The following is a 19818-nucleotide window of genomic DNA, read 5'->3' as shown; positions in this document are numbered from 1 at the left end:
GGGGAGTGTTGTGTGTTGCCTGTAGCTGTTCACCCAAGCGTTTGGGGACATGTTCTTTTGGACTCCGTGAAGTTCAGCTTGCTCCCAGAGGCAAAAACATTATTTCAGATACTCCCAAAGGCTACAGATCCAAATAACATTTATCATCCGTAGTCATGAGGGCTCAAAATGTGTCCACGGGTAGCAGAAGCTAACATGTCACGTTGCAGTTTAAATCCATACACCATGAAGTGTTAGAGCCAGTTTTATCAGTTGTTCTATGTTTGATCAGGGACGAGAGAAAAAATAGATCAGGTCATGACAGGAAATACTGAGGGGGATGTTGGGGTACTCTGAAGCAGGAATACAAAGGTGATCTCTGTAATTACCACAGAAAACATTTCCCTTGACTGTAAATTGTGTCCAACTTAGCAACACATTTATCTCTCTGACATTAATCTCAAAAACAGAACTGTGAAAGATGTGCTATTTTGATACCAGACAGTGGCTTCAGTGTTCACAGGTGTTAGCATGTATGAAAAGGGCTCTCTGATTTCCAAAATGTAGGAAGTAACTTAAATCTATGATCTCATCACGTTACTGGAAAGTGGTTATCATTTCCCCTTTGATTACAGGGAGTATTCTACATGAGGAACTGGTATTATCTGAGAAACACAGTTGTAAAATGCAAATTATACAAAGCTATTAATAATAGCCACATAAGGGGATCCCTGGATGGTTTGGCGCCTTCGGCCCAGGGCGTGGCCCTGGAGACCCGGGATGGAGTCCCACGTAGAGCTCCCTGCATGGGGCCTGCTTCTTCCTCTGCCTGTGTCTCTGCCTCTCTCTCTCTCTCTTTCTCTCCTGAATAAATAAATGAAATATTAAAAAATAATAACAATGGCCACATAATGATTCAGAGATTGTGTCAGAAATGTCTTAGTGGAAATACCAGTGAATGGTAAAAATGTGAAGATCGTAGAGAAATTTTATAAGTGATGTCTGAGAAAAGATGCAATTAACCTGAGCACGTGACTAAATCATGCTGCAGACTCTCTCTCCAAATTTGATTCTTATTCATTCTTGAAATTAAGCAATACCAGCATTCAGGGAGAGTGAACAGGGATATTAGGAATAGGTAGAATTGGGCAGCCTGAGTGGCTCAGCAGTTTAGCACCGTCTTCAGCCCAGGACATGATCCTGGAGACCCAGGATGGAGTCCCATGTTGGGCTCCCTGCACAGAGCCTGCTTCTCCTTCTGCCTGTGTCTCTACCTCCATGTGTCTCATGAATAAACAGAATCTTTAAAAAAAAAAAAAAAAAGAAAAGAAAAAAGGGAATAGGTAGAATCATAAAAATACAAAGGGAAGCTAACATATCTTGTTTATCCACTTTTCTAACAAATAATCAGAGTATTCGGCTTCAAGAACTTATTGTAGATGCATAAGAGACATTCAAACAAAGAGACAAAAGACTTCTACCCTCCTGGGTGTTATGTTATATACAAGGAGGTCACAGAAATCATGGAAAAAAAAAAAAAAAAAAAGCCTAAGTCATATAGCATCTTGGAATGTGGTAGGCACAAGGGAAGAACATAGGTGAATGCACTTAATAATATGGTATTTATATTACAAAGCACAGTAAGGTGGACCTCTGATAATAGGGTCATTGAACAAAAACTTGAAGGATATGAGGAATAACTATATGGGTATTTTTAGAATAAGTTCTAGGCAAAATATGCAGGGAACTGGATAGGTTTGGTAGGTGGAACCCTCACAGGGCTCCTAAGCATTTGAGGACTCCAGCCAAGTTGGCCATTAGCCTGACTTGCTCACTGCAGAGACATATGTATGTGAGAAACCTTGGCTCTGCCTCTGGGAATCTGCAATATTTCACTGTGGTGGACTCCAAGACCTGGAACTAGGTAGCCTAATTTTTCACAGGATCCTGGTTTTCAAGTTTGATTCCTAGACCTTTACCATTCATGTCACCTGGTGACTTGTTTGAACTATTCATTCTCATTTCAGAAACTAACCTAGTGAAACAGAGATTCTGTGGATCAAGACCTAGCTTCCATGTTTTAACAATTTTCCAGGTGATTCTGATATAACATTCCACTGTACTGTTGTGGTTTCTGTGGACCAGGTCACAGTGTTCCTGAAAATAACAGGAAAATCCTCTAAAATCTGCAGGATTTTTGAACTGATATAAAAAAAAAGAACGGATCAGTACAGGTTATTTTCCCTAATAAAGAACATTATATACAATTACAAAATAGAATGTAAAGGCGCACCTGGGTGGCTCAGTTGGTTAAGTATCCAACTCTTGGTTTCAGCTCATGTCATGATTGTAAGATCAAGCCACCTGTCAGGTTCTGTGCTCAGAACGGAATCTCAAGATGCTTTCTCGCTCTCCCTCTGTCCCTCACCCCGCTCTCTCTAAAATAATTAAAGTCTATTAAAAAATACAATGTGAAAAGTCTAATAGTTGTACCTCCTGGAGAAAAATATTTAGAGTACAGCATTATCTTTTCAGAATTGTGTCTGCACATGTATCACTTTGTGTCTGAGTTCAAATCCTTTATAGTTTTTCTCAGTAAAAATTAAGTCAGACTTTATACACCAATCCATATTTTGATTTTTCTCAATACATCTAAAGCTACTTTCTCATTTTACACTCAATATCTGATATTTCCTTCTCTTGAAACTTTGTAGACCTAAAGCTGCCTTCTTTTAAAGACTGTTTTGCATTTTGTGCACTGGCATGTACTATAACTGGCCAGCTGCTGTGAGGGAGCAGGGCTTATGGCTATTCATCACCTTTCAATCCCCTTTCTCCAAGGCCCCCTTCTCCAAGGCCAAAGAAACTCCTCAGAGGCAACTAGAGTGCTCCAAGTGCTGATCAAGCTCCTCTGTAAGTTCCCTGTGGGCAGAAACACCAGACCAAGTAATGATAGCATGAAGGTCCAGAGGCTGGCAGCTGTGTCCTAGTTCTCAGAATTAGCAGACATTCCTGATGCAGAGTCCATGAGGCTGCATCCTGACACAAGGGCAGGTCCCCAAGATTGCATGTGCAAGAGAGGAGCTAGCACTGCTCAACTGCACAAGGGGTATCAACTTCTTGAGTAGGAGTGGGACCTCAGCTTCTGAGCCTGAAATAAGGACACTGTCTCTGTAGGAGGAAGCTGGGATGCAGCAGCTAGCTGGTGGCAACTGCCTACACCTGACCTCTGATGCTAGAGTGAGGGTCTTCACCTCTGGGGCTGAGGTTTGAGAGAGGCCAGCCTGAGGTTTCAGAACCCTCCTGGGTAGGACTCCCCGGAAAAGACAGACACAGGATTCTAGCTCCCTCTGGAGCACTGGGTTCTGATCTGTTACCCTCATCTCTGTTGTCTGGGCTCCACTTCCCTATAATAGGGTTAGAAAGTGCCCTTGCCCTGGCAGAAGACATCTCATCTGCTGTGCTGTCATTCCGTCAAAGAACACAGCCCCATGGGATCCCTGGGTGGCGCAGCGGTTTGGCGCCTGCCTTTGGCCCAGGGCGCGATCCTGGAGACCCGGGATCGAATCCCACGTCGGGCTCCCGGTGCATGGAGCCTGCTTCTCCCTCTGCCTGTGTCTCTGCCTCTCTCTCTCTCTCTCTGTGTGTGTGACTATCATAAATAAATAAAAATTAAAAAAAAAAAGAACACAGCCCCATGCTGTGTGCTGTCCCACATGTGAAGCAGGAACTCCATGTATTTTGCCCTTTTTATAGTTACTTATGGCAAGTGTGTTACTGTACACGTAGACAAAGGCACTTAACAAATGCAAATGCCCACCCCAATGAATTTCTAATGCACTATTTAGTAAATGGTGCTGTCTAGTCCTCTTACTTGAGGACTAGTTCACATTTTCTTGAGAACATGTACGTAATAGGTTGTATCTGCCTGACTGTATAAAAAGGTGAGATTTCTTACTGACTTCACAATATCTTTATTAGATTGCCTGTGATGCACATCACATCTCTTTTAATGCTTACTAATAATAAAACTGTTCTTTCTCTTCTACTGTGTGCAAAGATTTTCTGGGTAAGCAGGTATTTTGTTTCCCCAGTAGATCCTCCTACCTCAGAACTCCAAAATGCTGAATGTACAACCCCAAAAGTGAACTCTCAACTATTAACTTTGGATGATAATGATATGTCAATTTAGGTGCATCCATTGTAACAAATGAACCACTTATATAGGATGTTCATAGCTGGGGAGACTGTTCATATAGGCACAGGCAGGCATATAGGAACTCCCTGTACTTTCTGATCTTTCATAGTTATGAACCTAAAACTGCTCTAAAAGAATTTTATTTCAGGGGCACCTGTGTGGCTTAGTGGTTGAGCATCAGCCTTTGGCTCACGTTGTGATCCCAGCATCCTGGGATTGAGTCCCGCATCAGGCTCCCGGCAGGGAACCTGCTTCTCCCTCTACCTATGTCTCTGCCTCTCTCTGTCTCTCTCATGAATAAATAAATAAATCTTTTCTAAAAATAAAACAGGTTTATTTCAAAAATTAAAATCCATTTCTAACATTTTAGAAAGTCATCTTTGAGTAATAATTATTTTAACATTTTTATAATAAAATATACATAATAAAAATTTACCATTTTAACCATTTTAAGTGTACAATTCAGTGGCAGTAAGTACATTTACATTGTTGTGCAACCATTAAGACTACCCATCTCGAGAATTCTTACATCATTCAATGAGGTCCTTTTGTTCTCATGGAGCTTAGGGCCTGACACACAGAAATGTTCCGGTTCTCCAAGTGTGAAACCTCTCCAAAATGACCAAAAGACATGTCCTCTTGGGTCTTTATGAAGGCTTTATTACAGTCATGATTGCCAAGTCATTGGCCATTAGCTGATGCAACCTTCCAGCCCCTCTCATTCCCTGGAGGTGGGGGACTAAGGATAGGGACTGAAAGTTCATCATGTGATTGCTCCTCCTGGCAAATTGCCTCTGAACCTTGGGTGGGTTTGGAAAGGAAAAATCACCTTCATTAATAACAAAACACTCATTTTACCTTTATGGCTCTGAAGTGTTTTCAGGATCTGCGGACGAAGACAAATATATCTGAGAAATTATATACTATATAATAATACAATATTTCTTATAAATCATTGTATCATACCAGCAACAAATGGAATTTGAAATAAAAAAAGTTACTGTTTACATAATACCCTCAAAATGGAATACTTAAGTATCAATCTAACAAAACATGTAGAAGATATACATGGGGGAAAATTACAAAATTCTGATGAAAGATATCAAAGAAGAACTAAAAAAAAAAAATGGAGAGGTATACCATGTTCATGAACAGGAAGACTCAACATTGTCTAGATGCATTTTCCTCAAATTTATCTATATTCAACAGAATCTTAATAAAAAATCCCAGCAAATTATTGTGCAGATATTGACAAACAGATTCTAAAGCTTGTATGGAGAAGAAAAAGAGCAAAAATAGCTAACTAACCCAATATTGAAGAACAACAGAGCTGAAGAGTGACACTACCTAACTTTAAGATTACTATAGAGCTACAGTGAAGACAGTGTGTAACTGGCTAAAGGATAAAAAGATTAATGGAACAGAATAGTCATCTTAGAAATAGACCCACAGGGCAGCCCAGGTGGCTCAGCGGTTTAGCACAGCTTTCAGCCCAGGGCATGATCCTGGAGACCCGGGATCGAGTTCCACGTCAGGCTCCCTGCATGGAGCCTGCTTCTCCCTCTGCCTGTGTCTCTGCCTCTCTCTCTCTGTCTCTCATGAAAAAATAAAATCTTAAAAAAAAAAAAGAAAAAGAAATAGACCCACATAGTCAACTGATCTTTGACAAAGTAACAAAAGCAATGCAATGGAGCACAAATAATATGTTCAACAACAACAACAAAAAAATATGTTCAACAAATATGCTGGAACAACTGGACATCTACATGTGAAAAAAAAAAAAGAAAGGATCTAGACATAGCCTTTATTCCCTTCACTTTAAAAATGAACTCAAAGTGGATCACAGACCTATGTATAGCAAGAACAACTATAAAATTCCTAGATGAGGGACACCTTGGTGGCTCAGTGGCTGAGCATCTACCTTTGGCTGAGGGCGTGATCCTGGAGTCCCGGGATCAAGTCCCACATCGGGCTCCCTGCATGAAGCCTGCTTCTTCCTCTGCCTGCGTCTCTGCCTCTCTCTCTGTCTCTCTCATGAATAAAGGAATAAAATCTTTAAAAAAAAATTCCTAGATGATAACATAGAAGAAAACTTAGATAACCTTGATAACTTTTTCAATACAAAACCAAAGGCATAATTCACTACAGAAATAATTGATAAAGACTTCATTAAATTCAAAACTTCTGCTCAGCAAATGACAATGTAAAGAGAACAAGAAGACAAGTCACAAACCATAAGAAAACATTTGTAAAAGACACATCTGATAAAAGACTGCTATCAAAAATATACAAAGAACTCTTAAAACCCAAGAGTAACAAAACACTCAAAAAATGGGCAAAAAAATACCAAACAAACAAAAAAGGGCAAAAGACCTTAACAGAAACTTCACTAAATAAGATACACATACCACCACTGAGCATATGAAATGATGTTCTACATCATAGGTCATTAAGAAACTGCAAATTAGGGGTCCCTGGTGGCTCAGTCGGTTAAGCATCTATCTGCCTTTGGCTCAGGTCATGATCTCAGGATCTTGGGATCGAGCTCTGCATTGGGCTTCCAGCTCAACAGTCCCTGTCTGCTTGTCCCTCTCCCTCTGTCCTTCACCCTCACTTGTGCTTTTTCTCTCCTGCTCTACTCTCTCTCAAATAAATAAAAATTTTTTTCAAATAAATAAAAATCTTTTAAAATGAATATTAAAAATGAATATTGAAACGAGATGCTACTACACACCTAACAGAATTGCCAATATCAAAAACACTGACAATATCAAATGCTGGGGAGAAGGTGGCACGACAGGAATTATCATTCATTTCTGGTAGCAATGCACACTTGCATAACTACTTTGGAATATAGTCTGACAGTGTCTAACAAAACTAAACATACTCTTAATACATTGATTCAGTAATCAATCACATTCCTTGGTATTTACCCAAATGGGCTAAAAACACATCCACACAAAAACCTGCAAACAGATGGTATAGCAGCTTTATTCATAGTTGCCAAACTGGGAAGCAACCAAGATTCACTTTAATAGATAAATGGATACATAAACCCTAGTATATTTAACAATGGAATATTATTCAGCACTAAGAAGAAATGAACTCTCAAGCCTTGAAAAGACACAAAGGAATCAAAAATGCATATTACTAAGTGAAAGAGGATAATCTGAAAAGGCTACACACTGTGTGATTCCAGTTATATAACATTTAGAAAAAGGCAAAACGTTGGAGACAGTAAAAAGATCAGTGGTTGCCAGGGATTAAGGTTAGGAATGGATGAATATGCAGAGCATGAAGAACTTTTAGGGCAGCAAAATTATTCTGTATGATAATGATATCATTATATGTTTGCCAAATCCATAGAATGTACAACACCAAAAGCAAACTCTAATTTAAACTATGAACTTCGGTGATAATGATGTATCAACTTAGGTTCATTGATTGTAACAAATGAACCACTCTAATATAGGGTGCTCATAGTTGGGAAGGCTGTGCATCTGGGGACAAGCAGACAGTATACAGAAACTCCCTGTACTTTCTGCTCTATTTTGCTATGAACCTAAAACTGCTCTCAAATAAGTTTATTTTAAAAAATTAAAAATAGGCACGCCTGGGTGGCTCAGCAGTTGAACATCTGCTTTCAGCTCAAGGCGTGATCCCAGGATCCAGGATCAAGTCCCGCATTGGGCTTCTTGTGAGAAGCCTGCTTCTCCCTCTGCCTGTCTCTCTCTCTCTCTCTCTCTCTGTCTCTCATGAATAAATAAATAAAATCTTTTTAAAAATATAGATAGATAGATAGATAGATAGATAGATAGATAGATAGATAGATAGAGATGCCTGGATGGCTCAGTGGTTGAGCGTCTGCCATCAGCTCATGGTGTGGTCCAGAGGTTCCTGGGTTGAGTCCCACATCGGGCTCTATACATGGAGCCTGTTTCTCCCTCTGCCTGTGTCTCTGCCTCTTTGTGTATCCCTCATGAATAAATAAATAAAATCTTAAAAATAAATACAAATAAGTGAAAATAGGCACCTGGCTGGCTCAGTTGATAGAGCATGCAATTCTTGATTGCAAGACCATGAGCTTGAGCTCCGTATTGGGTGTGGAGCCTAATTAAAATTAAAAAAATAAAATTAAAAATAGATTATCACACTTTAAAGCTTTTACATAATTAAAGAGGAAAACATACATTTAAAGGCATGGAATGTAGAGGAGTTTGAGTAGCTCTTCTTTTCCCTTTGATCTCTGGGTGAAAGATGAGTCAAAAATAGGCTTATAGTAAAAATTTCCTAGAGCTAGTTACTTAAGAAAAAAATTTAGGCATTACCTACCATACTGTTAGATTGTAGAGTATGAGGACAAAAGTCTTTTTTTTTTTTTTTTTAAGATTTTATTTATTCATGAGAGACACACACCGAGAGAGAGAGGCTGAGACACAGGCAAAGGGAGAAGCAGGCTCCATGCAGGGAGCCCGACGCAGGACTCGATCCTGGGTCTCCAGGATCACGCCCTGGGCTGAAGGCGGTGCTAAACTGCTGAGCCACCACGGATGCCCACAAAAGTCTTCTCTACTTACTCTTAGCTCTTCATAATTATTCAGAACCTCCAGATTCAAGAAACTGATCAATGACTATCATCCAAGTATATTTTGAATCTGAGTCTTAATATATTAGCACATGATTCTAGAAAGAAGATGGAGGAGGATCCTAGTCACATACATCAAGATTTTCAATGCATAGCCATGCCATCTGCCCTGTCCAACAACAGAACCTTGGATGTTATCCTCATGAGAGGAGGAGTATCAGGTTTAGAACCCAAAAGAGACTGGGATTCAGAGAGGAACACCCCAATAAGGAGCACGGTACACCAGGGCCATCCCTATAATTGCTGGGGTTTTTTAAGATTTTTTTTTAGTTATTCACAAGAGACAGAGAGACAGAGAGAGAGAGAGAGAGAGAGGCAGAGACACAAGCAGGGGGAGAAGCAGGCTCCATGCACGAAGCCCAATGTGGAACTCGATCCTGGGTCTCCAGGATCACACCCTGGGCTGAAGGAAGCGCTAAACTGCTGAGCCACAGGGCTGCCCAAGACTTTATTTATTTATTTATTCACAAGAGACAGAAAGAGAGAGGCAGAGACATAGGCAGAGAGAGAAGCAGGCTCCATGCAGGAAGCTGGATGCGGGACTCAATCCAGGGACTCCAGGATCACACCCTGAGCCGAAGGCAGACGCCCAACCACTGTGCCACCCAGGTGTCCCTAGCCACAGGATAATTTACTAAATGTATGCAGTGACCATGTACTAAACTTTTATGAAAGAGAGACACAGGAAAATGATGAGCCATCTGGAGTGGCTTCCTAGACTTGGAATATTCTTCATATGGATTTATTCCTGGCAAATGAAGAGGAAATATGACTGAGTTGAATTTAGGACAGGTCCTAGATGTCGGACATTTTCTCTTTTATATTATTTAGTGGAATCTTCAAGAATGGAGTCGTAGGAGTTTTGATGTAGTTATGAAACCTAATCTTTTTTTTTTTTTTTAAGATTTTATTTATTTATTCATGAAAGACAGAGAGAGAGAGAAGCAGACACACAGGCAAAGGGAGAAGCAGGCTCCATGCAGAAAGCCCAACGCGGGACTTGATCCTGGGACTCCGGGACCACGACCTGAGCCAAAGGCAGACACGCAACTGCTGAACCATCCAGGTGTCCCAAAACCTAATCTATAGCTAGATTGTTATTTTTGCCTTCTATCTGCTGTTCCACCTGCCGTTCGAAATCCTCACGTTGCCTCTTCACACTGCAGAATCATGAACATTTTTATAAAACTCTTGTAGATGGGATCCCTGGGTGGCGCAGCGGTTTGGCGCCTGCCTTTGGCCCAGGGCACGATCCTGGAGACCCGGGATCGAATCCCACATCAGGCTCCTGGTGCATGGAGCCTGCTTCTCCCTCTGCCTGTGTCTCCTCCTCTCTCTCTCTCTCTCTCTCTCTCTCTCTCTCTCTGTGACTATCATAAATAAATAAAAAAAAAAAATTAAACTCTTGTAGATGATGGCAAGATAACAGTATGGGGCACCTGGGTGGTTAGCGTCTGCCCTTGGCTCAGATCATGATTTCAGGTTCCTGAGATCCAGCTCATCAGGCTCCCTGCTCAGCAGAGAGTCTGCTTCTCCCTCTGCTTTCCCCAACCCCTGTGCTTTCTCTCTTAAATAAAAATAAAAATTAAAAGGTAACACAGTATGTGGGAGGCTCCCAATTCAGAGAAACTCCAAATCTTATGACACCATCCAGAATATGACTGTTTCTCTGAGGACACACTTAAGAAATCAGGATTATACTTCCATGGAAGAATTATATGAACTGCAAAAAAAGAAAAACCTTCCCTCCCCTCTTAAACAGAGAAAATATAAATTTAAGGAAGAGACTTAGTTATTTCAGGTAAAAGGTTGTATGTGGTTTTATCAGTTTCAAAATTCAAATGTTTTCCTAAGATGCTTTTCCTAACTTAAACCGCTTTAATCTAATCTCATCCTGTCTCTTGACATGTTTGCTCTTTCCATTCTTCCTACTTACAAATATCTCTTAAATCTTTTACTTCTGGTCTGAGTGACTGAGTGGATGAGGCAACTGATGTTTGCTAAAAGTTCATTTGTTTTACAAATGGTGTATGTGGTCATGAATTATACATTTAAAATCTTGTAGGAAACTTAAGTGTTTGAAAGAAGAAATACTGGCAGATGGTCTGACCCAGAGCACACTGGCAGCAAGGGCCTTCTCTACCTTGACCTTTACAAAGCACTCGGGCTGCATAGCAAGCTTGCGCCGTATAGGCAGGAAACTGAGGCGTAGAGGGTCCAAGGGCTCGATCAAGATCACACTGGTGGTGTATGAACTGAATGGGACCGTCCATAGCCGAGAGTGGTCAGTGAGGACTTATAGAGAAGTGGCTTATATGTTTGCGAAAAAGCATCCTGGGTTCATTGGAATCAAACTCATTTATACGGATCACAGATTTAAAAATGTGTCCTTCATCATGAAATCCGTGCAAACAGCCATGGCGCTTCGAATCATGTTCCCCAGGATGGTGGCAGGGTTTGACCTGGTGGGGCATGAAGACACTGGCTACTCCTTGTTTGACTACAAGGAGGCTTTGATGATTCCCACCTTGCATGGTGTTAAACTGCCTTACTTTTTCCATACTGGAGAGACAGATTGGCTGGGTACTTCCATAGATAGAAACCTTTTGGATGCTCTAATACTGAACTCTACCAGGATTGGCCATGGATTTGCTTTGACCAAACACCCAGCAGTCTGGGCTGACTCCCGGAAGAAGAACATTCCCATAGAAGTCTGTCCCATCTCCAATCAGGTTCTGAAACTGGTGTCTGACCTGCGAAACCACCCTGCTGCTGTCCTGATGGCCAGTGGGTATCCCATGGTGATCAGCTCTGATGACCCAGCTATCTTTGGTGCCAAAGGCTTATCCTATGATTTCTATGAGGCCTTCATGGGCATTGGGGGAATGGAGGCTGATCTGAGGACAAACAGCTGGCCATGAACTCCATCAAATTCAGCACCTTGTTGGATATTGATAAAAAGGCTGCCATGAAAACCTGGGAGGAGAGATGGGATAAGTTTGTAGCCGACCTGGCCAGGTGGCCAAAGTGAGAAGATAGCCATTTATTACCATATTCCTCTGCTTTCCTCTGCAAGCTGTTTTCACCTTCGGTCAGTCAGTCTTGAACCCACTTCAGTATGGTTTCTATCTCCATTTCTTTATCAAAACTGCCTCATGAAGGTCATCAATGGCCTCCACGTTGCTTGACTCTCAGAAACACTTAAACAGTCTACCAAACTCATCTTTTTGAAATATTATTTTCTCTCAACCTCAGGCCATCAATTTTCTTGGTTTCCTCCTTTCTCTCTGGCCATTCCTTCCAGGGTCCCTTTTCCAGAGGGTCTTCTCTATCAGATCTCTGTGTTGGAATTCTTCAGGGCTCAGTTTTGCTGCTTTTTGCTTTTCTGTTCACATCTCTGCTTCTCTCCTCTACTTTTCTCTCTACTCAATAGTCTTTTTCTAGGTAGTCTCATCCATTCCTTTGCTTTTAAATATCATTTATTTGCTGATGATCCCCAGTTTATTCACTTGGATGGTTCACAGGAATCTCAGAAACCTATGTGCAATTCTGAACTTTCAATCTCTCCTTTCAATCTTTTCCTGGTCTTTCTCATCTTGGTAAATGGCACCTCCATCCCATCCCACCGAGTTGCTCTAAGTAGAATTTCTCAGCAAAATTCTTGATACTGCTTTCTTCCCTGTTCCCTACATCAAAATGTACCTTGAATTCTGCACACCTCTCTATCTGTATTGCTGTTGGCTGAGTTCAAGCCGCTATCACTTCTTGTCTAAGTTATAATAGCCTCTTAGTTGATCTCTCCTTTCTTCTCTTTGCTTACTTCATTACATTTTTCACAGAGCAATGACTTTTTAAAAATTAATTCAGATTACTCCATTGTTTACTACTCAGTGCACTTAGAAAAACTCAAATGTTTCAACAGGGCATATAGCATCCTCCGTAACCTGGATTCCTTCCAGCAGCATCCCACCCTAGGCTCCTCTAGAGCACCAGATTCTGGCCACATTGGTCCTTTGTTCCTCAAATATCTCAAACTCTATCCTGCATCAGAGTCTTTTCTCATTCTCATTGCCTGGGAGAGTCTTTCTTTCCACTTTTGCCTAACAGACTCCTGTTCACCCTTCAGGCTTCACTTTTAATGTCCCTGTGTCAGAAAAGTTTCCTAGACCCCTAACCTGTTAATATCTCTCATGGCACCTTGCTTTTTGTCTTCAAGGAAGGAAATACCATAATAATATGGTATTATCTTACCATAATTTGTAATTACGTATTTATTTCTGTGTTTATAGTCTTCACTTCTACCAGACTGTAAGCTCCCTGTGGGCAAGTACTGATGATTGTGAACCCAGAGCCTTGCTCCATGCCCCAAACCTAGTCAGTACTCAATAAAGGATATGTTGAACAAATGGATATAACCTGTATGTTTTGAGCTGGTTGCTGAAGCAGGAGAGAACAGAGCAGAGTCTCCCCCAAAGAAAAGACCTCCCGTGATCAAATTCTGGCTCCTGACCTGGTTTTCAGGAGAAGTAAGGCAAGAAGCCAGCCCTGTCTTCACTTGACTAAAAGAAGTGTAGGAGGATCAAAGAATTCATTAGAAGTCCCCAGAGGATTCAAGTGTCTGCTCATTCATCACCCATCACCTGCACCTGAGCTCAAAGGCCGCAGCCAACCCTCTCTCCATTAGTAGTTTATCACTATTTGGCTCATGACACTGGAAAAACTCTTGGTGATTAGAGGTCCTCAACCACAGGCTGGTACCCAGATGGAACAAGATGACCTTTCAGCTCCTGTCCAATTCTGACAATCTTTGATTTATTGCCTTAACCAACCCCAGTAGATAGTATATAGGTCCCAACTCTGCCAACTTATGTTTAATAAATGGTGAAAATGGAAAAAAAAAAAAAAAGAAAGAAGAAATACTGTCTCAAATAAAACAAAACCACCTAACACCTAAGGAACCATGGAATTGTCCTGACAGAACATGCATGCGCAAGAACACACAAATATCATTTGTGATAAGGAAAGCTGTCTTCCCAACTTTTGAAAAAGATGAATGTGTTTGGTTTTATCTATATAACTAGGATTTCAACAGCTCTCATCAAGAGCACAGGGTAGGTTTTTCTCAGTCACTGCGGTCAATAGATGGACCTCAAAACACCAAACCTTACTGCTTTAGTTTTCTTTTTTTTTTTTTTTAATTATTTTTTATTGGTGTTCAATTTACTAACATACAGAATAACCCCCAGTGCCCGTCACCCATTCACTCCCACCCCCCGCCCTCCTCCCCTTCTACCATCCCTAGTTCGTTTCCCAGAGTTAGCAGTCTTTACGTTCTGTCTCCCTTTCTGATATTTCCCACACATTTCTTCTCCCTTCCCTTATATTCCCTTTCACTATTATTTATATTCCCCAAATGAATGAGAACATATAATGTTTGTCCTTCTCCGACTGACTTACTTCACTCAGCTTTAGTTTTCTTAATCACTGCACTGTGCTTGTTCACAGTAGTCTCTTGTGATTCTTTTATTTCTCTGGTATCCGCTGTAAAGCCTAGACTTTTTATACAGTTTTAATTGGATCCTTTCTCTTTTTTACATTGGGTAACTAGTTTTATCAATTTTGCTTTTCTTCACACACACACACACACACACACACACACCCCCTCTTGGCTTCATTGATCATTTCCACTGTCTTTCTAGTATCTTTTTCACTTATTTCTGTTCTAATCTGTATCATTTATTTTCTTCAACTAACTTTGGGCTTAGTTCATTGTTTTTCTAGTTCCTGGAAATGTAAAGTAAGGTTGCTTATTGGAGATCTAGCTTTTATCTTAATGTAGTTATTTCTATCTATAACCTTTCCTTATTTGTTTTTTTTTTTTTTTTAATTTATTTATTCATGAGAGACACACAGAGAGAGGCAGATACATAGGCATAGGGAGAAGCAGGCTCCATGCAGGGAGCCCAACGTGGGACTCAATCCCGGGTCTCCAGGATCATGCCCTGGGCCGAAGGCGGCACTAAACCAGTGAGCCACCTGGGCTGCCCCTGGTTCATATCTATTATGTGCTTTTTATTTTTTAAAAGATTTTATTTATTCATGAGAGACAGAGAGAGAGAGGCAGAGACACAGACAGAGGGAGAAGCAGGCTCCATGCAGGGAGTCCGATGTGGGACTCGATCCAGGATCATGCCCTGGGCCAAAGGCAGGCACTAAACCGCTGAGCCACCCAGGGATTCACCTAATATTATTATAATATTATCCTATCCTAACAAAGTTTGGTCCCAACACAAGCTGGCTACACCTTCATGCTAGCAGAACTCAAATAGTTATTTTCAAACTGCCACATACACAGTGAACAGAATCCCCAAGGTTAAAGGTGCCTTAAATAAGGCCTTCATTATCACACAAACCAGAAACACAGAAGGCAGGCTGTTCCAAGCTTTTTTATTTGAAGGCTGGAAAACTCCATCACGAGAGTCATATCAACAACCTGAAAGGAATAAAATGCTGGAGGAGTCCCTGTTGACTCTGGTTGGAGTCAACTACCCATTCACAAGAATGCGTTTGACAAACTCAGGACAAGTCCATGGGCTTGTCTGCAGAACCAGGATTGGTTTGGGCTGAAGACAGCCTTTGTTCCAGGGAAATGAAGAGCATAAAATGGGGAAGGTCTCAAATGGTGGAGGACACAACTCTGATGTATGACAAGTGGAGGAGAGGAGGCCTATGCCCCGTTTTTCTGCAAGTAACTTCCAACAAGTTCTTGTTTATGAGTGACACATGAGCACTATATAGAAAGGTAAGTCCAGGACCAAGAAAATCCAACTGCAACAGAGTAGCTCATGTTCAAGGACTATTTGAAGATATATGCACACCTCATGACAAGGACTATTTGAAGATATATGCACACCTCATGTTCAAGGACTATTTGAAGATATATGCACACCTCATGTAGAAGTCAATGTTGGGAAACACTGCAGATGGAGGAGTGAGAAAAGTAGGTAAGACATGGAGTCCAGAAAGGTATGGACTGGTCCTGCACAGAACATAAGAATAGAAGTGACATGTAGAGTTGATAAGTAGGCAAAGCATCAAGACTGAAGAAACACCAGAAATGAGGTGTGCCCCCTGGCACTGAACACTAACCAAATAGAATAGATTTCTGCTACAATTTATTTATTTTAAAGATTTTATTTATTTATTCATTAGAGACACAGAAAGAGACAGATACAGGCAGAGGGAGAAGCAGGCTCCATGCAGGAACCCGATGTGGGACTCGATCTCAGGACCCCGGGATCATGACTTGAACCAAAGGTAGATGCTCAACCACTGAGCTCTACCTGGGTGCCCCGATTTCTGCTACAATTTAAGCACAACCTTGATATTATGTCCTTCTCCAGGTACCAACCCTCCAGATCAGGATCCTCCATCTTGCTGTGGCTTGATCAGAGCCATTTGTGAACCATTTAAATAAAGGCTCTACAACCTACCCCCAAGATGACCAAATACATGGCACCTGGATGATGTAAGAGAAGAGCAGACAGTACTGGGTCAGAACAACTCAGCATGTGATAGCACACAGGAGGAAAAAAAATACAGAAAACGTAGAGGAGTTGCAAGAAAAAGACCGTGGTCCACACAACTGTAACTGTGCTGGTGTTAGCAATTCCTGGCACAAGCAGTCATGAAAAAATGTCAGCTAGAGGAAAGAAGTAGCAACTGGTATTCAGGTGCCTTGGACCTGCACAAAGTCACCAGGCCAGGGAAAGGGCAAGCAAAGTAAAATCAATTACAATGACCACTATATGCCTAACCTTGTGTTGGGGCTGCTCAGGGAGAGGGCAGTGCACACACCTCAGACTTCTCAGCCACAGCACAGGCTTAGGGAATTGGGGAAACAAGCAGTGTCCATGGTCCTGCTATGGGAAGGAGAGACCAGTGCCTGGGGAAAAAGAGAAGAGCAGAGAACATCTAAGGGTACCATGATGGGTATGAGGGCCTTACCCAGAGAGACTGTAAGTTCCTTTTTTTTCTTTTTAAAGATTTTATTTATTCATTTATGAGAGATACACAGAGAGAGGCAGAGACACAGGCAGAGGGAGAAGCAGGCTCCTTGCAGGGAGCCCAATGCAGGACTTGATCCCAGGACTCCAGGATCACACTCGGAGCCAAAGGCAGACGCTCGACCACTGAGCCACCCTGGCGTCCTGAGATTATAAGTTCAAAGCTTTCCAGCATCACATTATTGTATGAGTGTCTCTGAACCTCAAGGAGACCCTACTCCTGCCAGAACAAGTACATAGCCATGTCTTCAAGGGTCACAGTGCCCTATCATGATGGTGACACATGAAACCACCAACAGCCCTTCTCCAGAGTACCCACAATTCATCCATACACGAATACCCCATACCCATTCTCCTCCCAAGCCCTCCAACTCAGGGAATGAATCAGGCCTTGGTACAACTTGCACTGCTGTCTCCTCATGGGCTCACTGGTCAGGTCCAATCATCAGCAAAAAGAGGCAGGTGAACAAATGGATGTCTAAGCTGTTGCCCTCACTAGATGAATCCACACACTTCTGTCAAGCTATTCCTCTGATGTTATCAAAGTCCTGTAAATCTCAATACTAGGTCTCTGAAACCATCAGACACACTCTCTTTCCAAGTATTCTTTAGAATGCACAGCCCTCACATTCCTGGACACCACAGCCATATGCCCATGGCCATACCTCAATGCCCCACAGCACAGGCATCTCCCTGGTCTCCCTATAAGTCACTCTTGTGTTAGTCATCCCTCCTTTACACCACTGCGAGAAGAGCAGAATTCCCATCCTAGGGTTAAGGGGATGGCCAAACACAAAGTACCTAATACTGGACAGATAAGGTCAAAGGTAGTTTATTAATTACATATACTCACAGCCAGGGAGAGGAGGACACCACAACCTTATAGGGCCACATGAACGTTGTACACTGTGTAAGAGTAAACAACCAGGGGCTGTGAGATGCAAGTTTTACAAGATCAAGAGGTGGGGTACAATCTGGTTCCCACAGGATGATGTGAATGGCTTGTGTGAATAACCCCATGGCCTAGCAGAGAAGTGAAACCCATTTTAAAGGCATAAGCAGGGGGGATCCCTGGGTGGCTCAGTGGTTTAGCGCCTGCCTTTGGCCTGGGGTGCGATCCTGGAGTCCCGGGATCGAGTCCCACATCAGGCTCCCGGCATGGAGCCTGCTTCTCCCTCCTCCTGTCTCTGTGCCCCCCTCTCTCTCTGTCTATCATAAATAAATAAATAAATCTTTTTAAAAAAATATTTAAAAAAATAAAAATAAAAATAAAGGCATAAGCAGGAACTGCTCTGGTCCTCTTGATGAAAAGGGATGCTTGGCTAGGAAACTTTATCTAAGAGTGGGGAGAACTTGCACTCAGGCCATGTGAAGCACTTGGGAGTTTCATGAGGTGTCAAGGGAGCACATAACAATGGGTCTTAATTTTAGGCCATGAAATACAACTTAGCAGAAAACAGCCAGAGTTGCTTGGCAAATTCAAACAGGACCCAATACTACCCCAGAGTTCCCATGGCTCCTGTTGGGAGTTGGAAACACCTAATCCTTCTATGAAGGCCTCCCTCCTGGCTCTGTTCCATGCCTGACACTAAGCCACACAGAGCCAGTTGTGGATCTCAGAAACCCATGGCCCTCTTGCACCTTGTGTTGTGCTTGCTGTCCCCTCAGCAATGACAACCTTCTCTGTCCACCTAACCCTCATTCAAAGTTCAGTCCATTTATCACCCACCCCAGTCCTACTGATTCTTACAGATGACCATATTTGCCCCAACTACACCCACCAGGCTGAATGAAACACCCCAGGTCCCACCAAAGTCCTCACAAATCATAGAGAATAAGCAAGAGCTCTGGCCTGAGTGACATCTTGCCTCATTTACCCCTTATCTCTGAATCTTTCTCATCTCCATTCTTATCTTGGAAGCCCTGGCCATCTGCTAGACTAGTCAGTCTGATACAGCCTACGTTAGGGATACATACCACCCTCACCTGCATTTATGAATTCTAATACCATCACTAAGGTACCCAAATGAGAGACCCAGTGCTCAGCCCTTACCCTCTACATCCTGGCCTATAAACAGCTTCACAATCATTAACAAGACTATACCTCTTATATGTAACCACAGATTAATTGGGTCCACACAGTAAATACCACATTTTGAAGGTCTCCAATTTGAACCACTTTTTGATTTCCCAACTTGTGTTTCCAGTTGCCAATTTGATGCCTCCACTCAGTGGTCTCTGAAATACCTCAGATTCTCAATTTGGCCAAACAAAGCTCCTGATATCCCCAGTGATTATTACTCCTACTATCAACTTCCTCATCTCAGTTGGAACTGCCATCCCTACAGTAGCAAAGATCAAATCCCCTGTGGTTATCCCTGATACCTCTGTTTTCTTCCCTCATCACACATATTAGAAAATCTAGTTTCGGGGATCCCCGGGTGGCTCGGCGGTTGAGCGCCTGCCTTCGGCCCAGGGTGTGATCCTGGAGTCCTGGGATCGAGTCCCACATCAGGCTCCCTGCATGGAGCCTGCTTCTCCCTCTGCCTGTGTCTCTGCCTCTCTCTCTCTCTCCCTCAGTCTCTCTCTCTCTGTGTCTCTCATAAATAAATAAAAATCTAGGGGATCCCTGGGTGGCTCACCGGTTTAGTGCCTGCCTTCAGGCCAGGGTGTGATCCTGGAGTCCCAGGATCAAGTCCCACATTGGGCTCCCTGCATGGAACCTGCTTCTCCCTCTGCCGATGTCTCCGCCTCTCTCTCTCTGTCATGAATGAATTAAAAAAATCTTAAAAAAAAGAAAGAAAAGAAGAAAAAAAAGAAAGAAAAGAAAAAAAGAAAACAAAAGAAAAGAAAGGAAAAGAGAGAAAATTTAGTTTCGGATGCCTGGGTGGCTAAGTCAGTTAAACGTCTACCTTCAGCTTAGGTGGTGA

The 19818-nt window shown here is 42.1% G+C and overlaps 1 protein-coding gene and 1 long non-coding RNA gene across 2 annotated transcripts; one reads left to right on the top strand and one right to left on the bottom strand.

Annotated features, from left to right (window-relative positions):
• Positions 1 to 4489: 4489 nt before the first annotated feature.
• LOC119875985 lies at positions 4490 to 19590 on the bottom strand. The gene is made up of 3 exons (XR_005354411.1): positions 19531 to 19590; positions 16640 to 16767; positions 4490 to 5063 (listed from the first exon to the last, which is right to left on the bottom strand). It is a non-coding gene; the product is annotated as an uncharacterized LOC119875985 (long non-coding RNA).
• LOC119875984 (adenosine deaminase 2-like) lies at positions 11058 to 11816 on the top strand. Its single transcript, XM_038527564.1, has one exon. It carries the CDS (start codon positions 11138 to 11140, stop codon positions 11741 to 11743), a length of 606 nt encoding a protein of 201 aa, XP_038383492.1. The 5' UTR covers positions 11058 to 11137; the 3' UTR covers positions 11744 to 11816.
• Positions 19591 to 19818: the final 228 nt, after the last annotated feature.

This window comes from Canis lupus, chromosome 1 (assembly GCF_011100685.1).
Source record: "Canis lupus familiaris isolate Mischka breed German Shepherd chromosome 1, alternate assembly UU_Cfam_GSD_1.0, whole genome shotgun sequence".
NCBI lineage: Eukaryota > Metazoa > Chordata > Mammalia > Carnivora > Canidae > Canis > Canis lupus.
This window is presented reverse-complemented; position numbering and strand designations above follow the sequence as displayed.

Coding starts and splice junctions, on each gene's coding strand:
- LOC119875984 (XM_038527564.1), top strand. CDS start 11,138: ATGTTTGCGAAAAAGCATCCTGGGTTCATTGGAATCAAACTCATTTAT.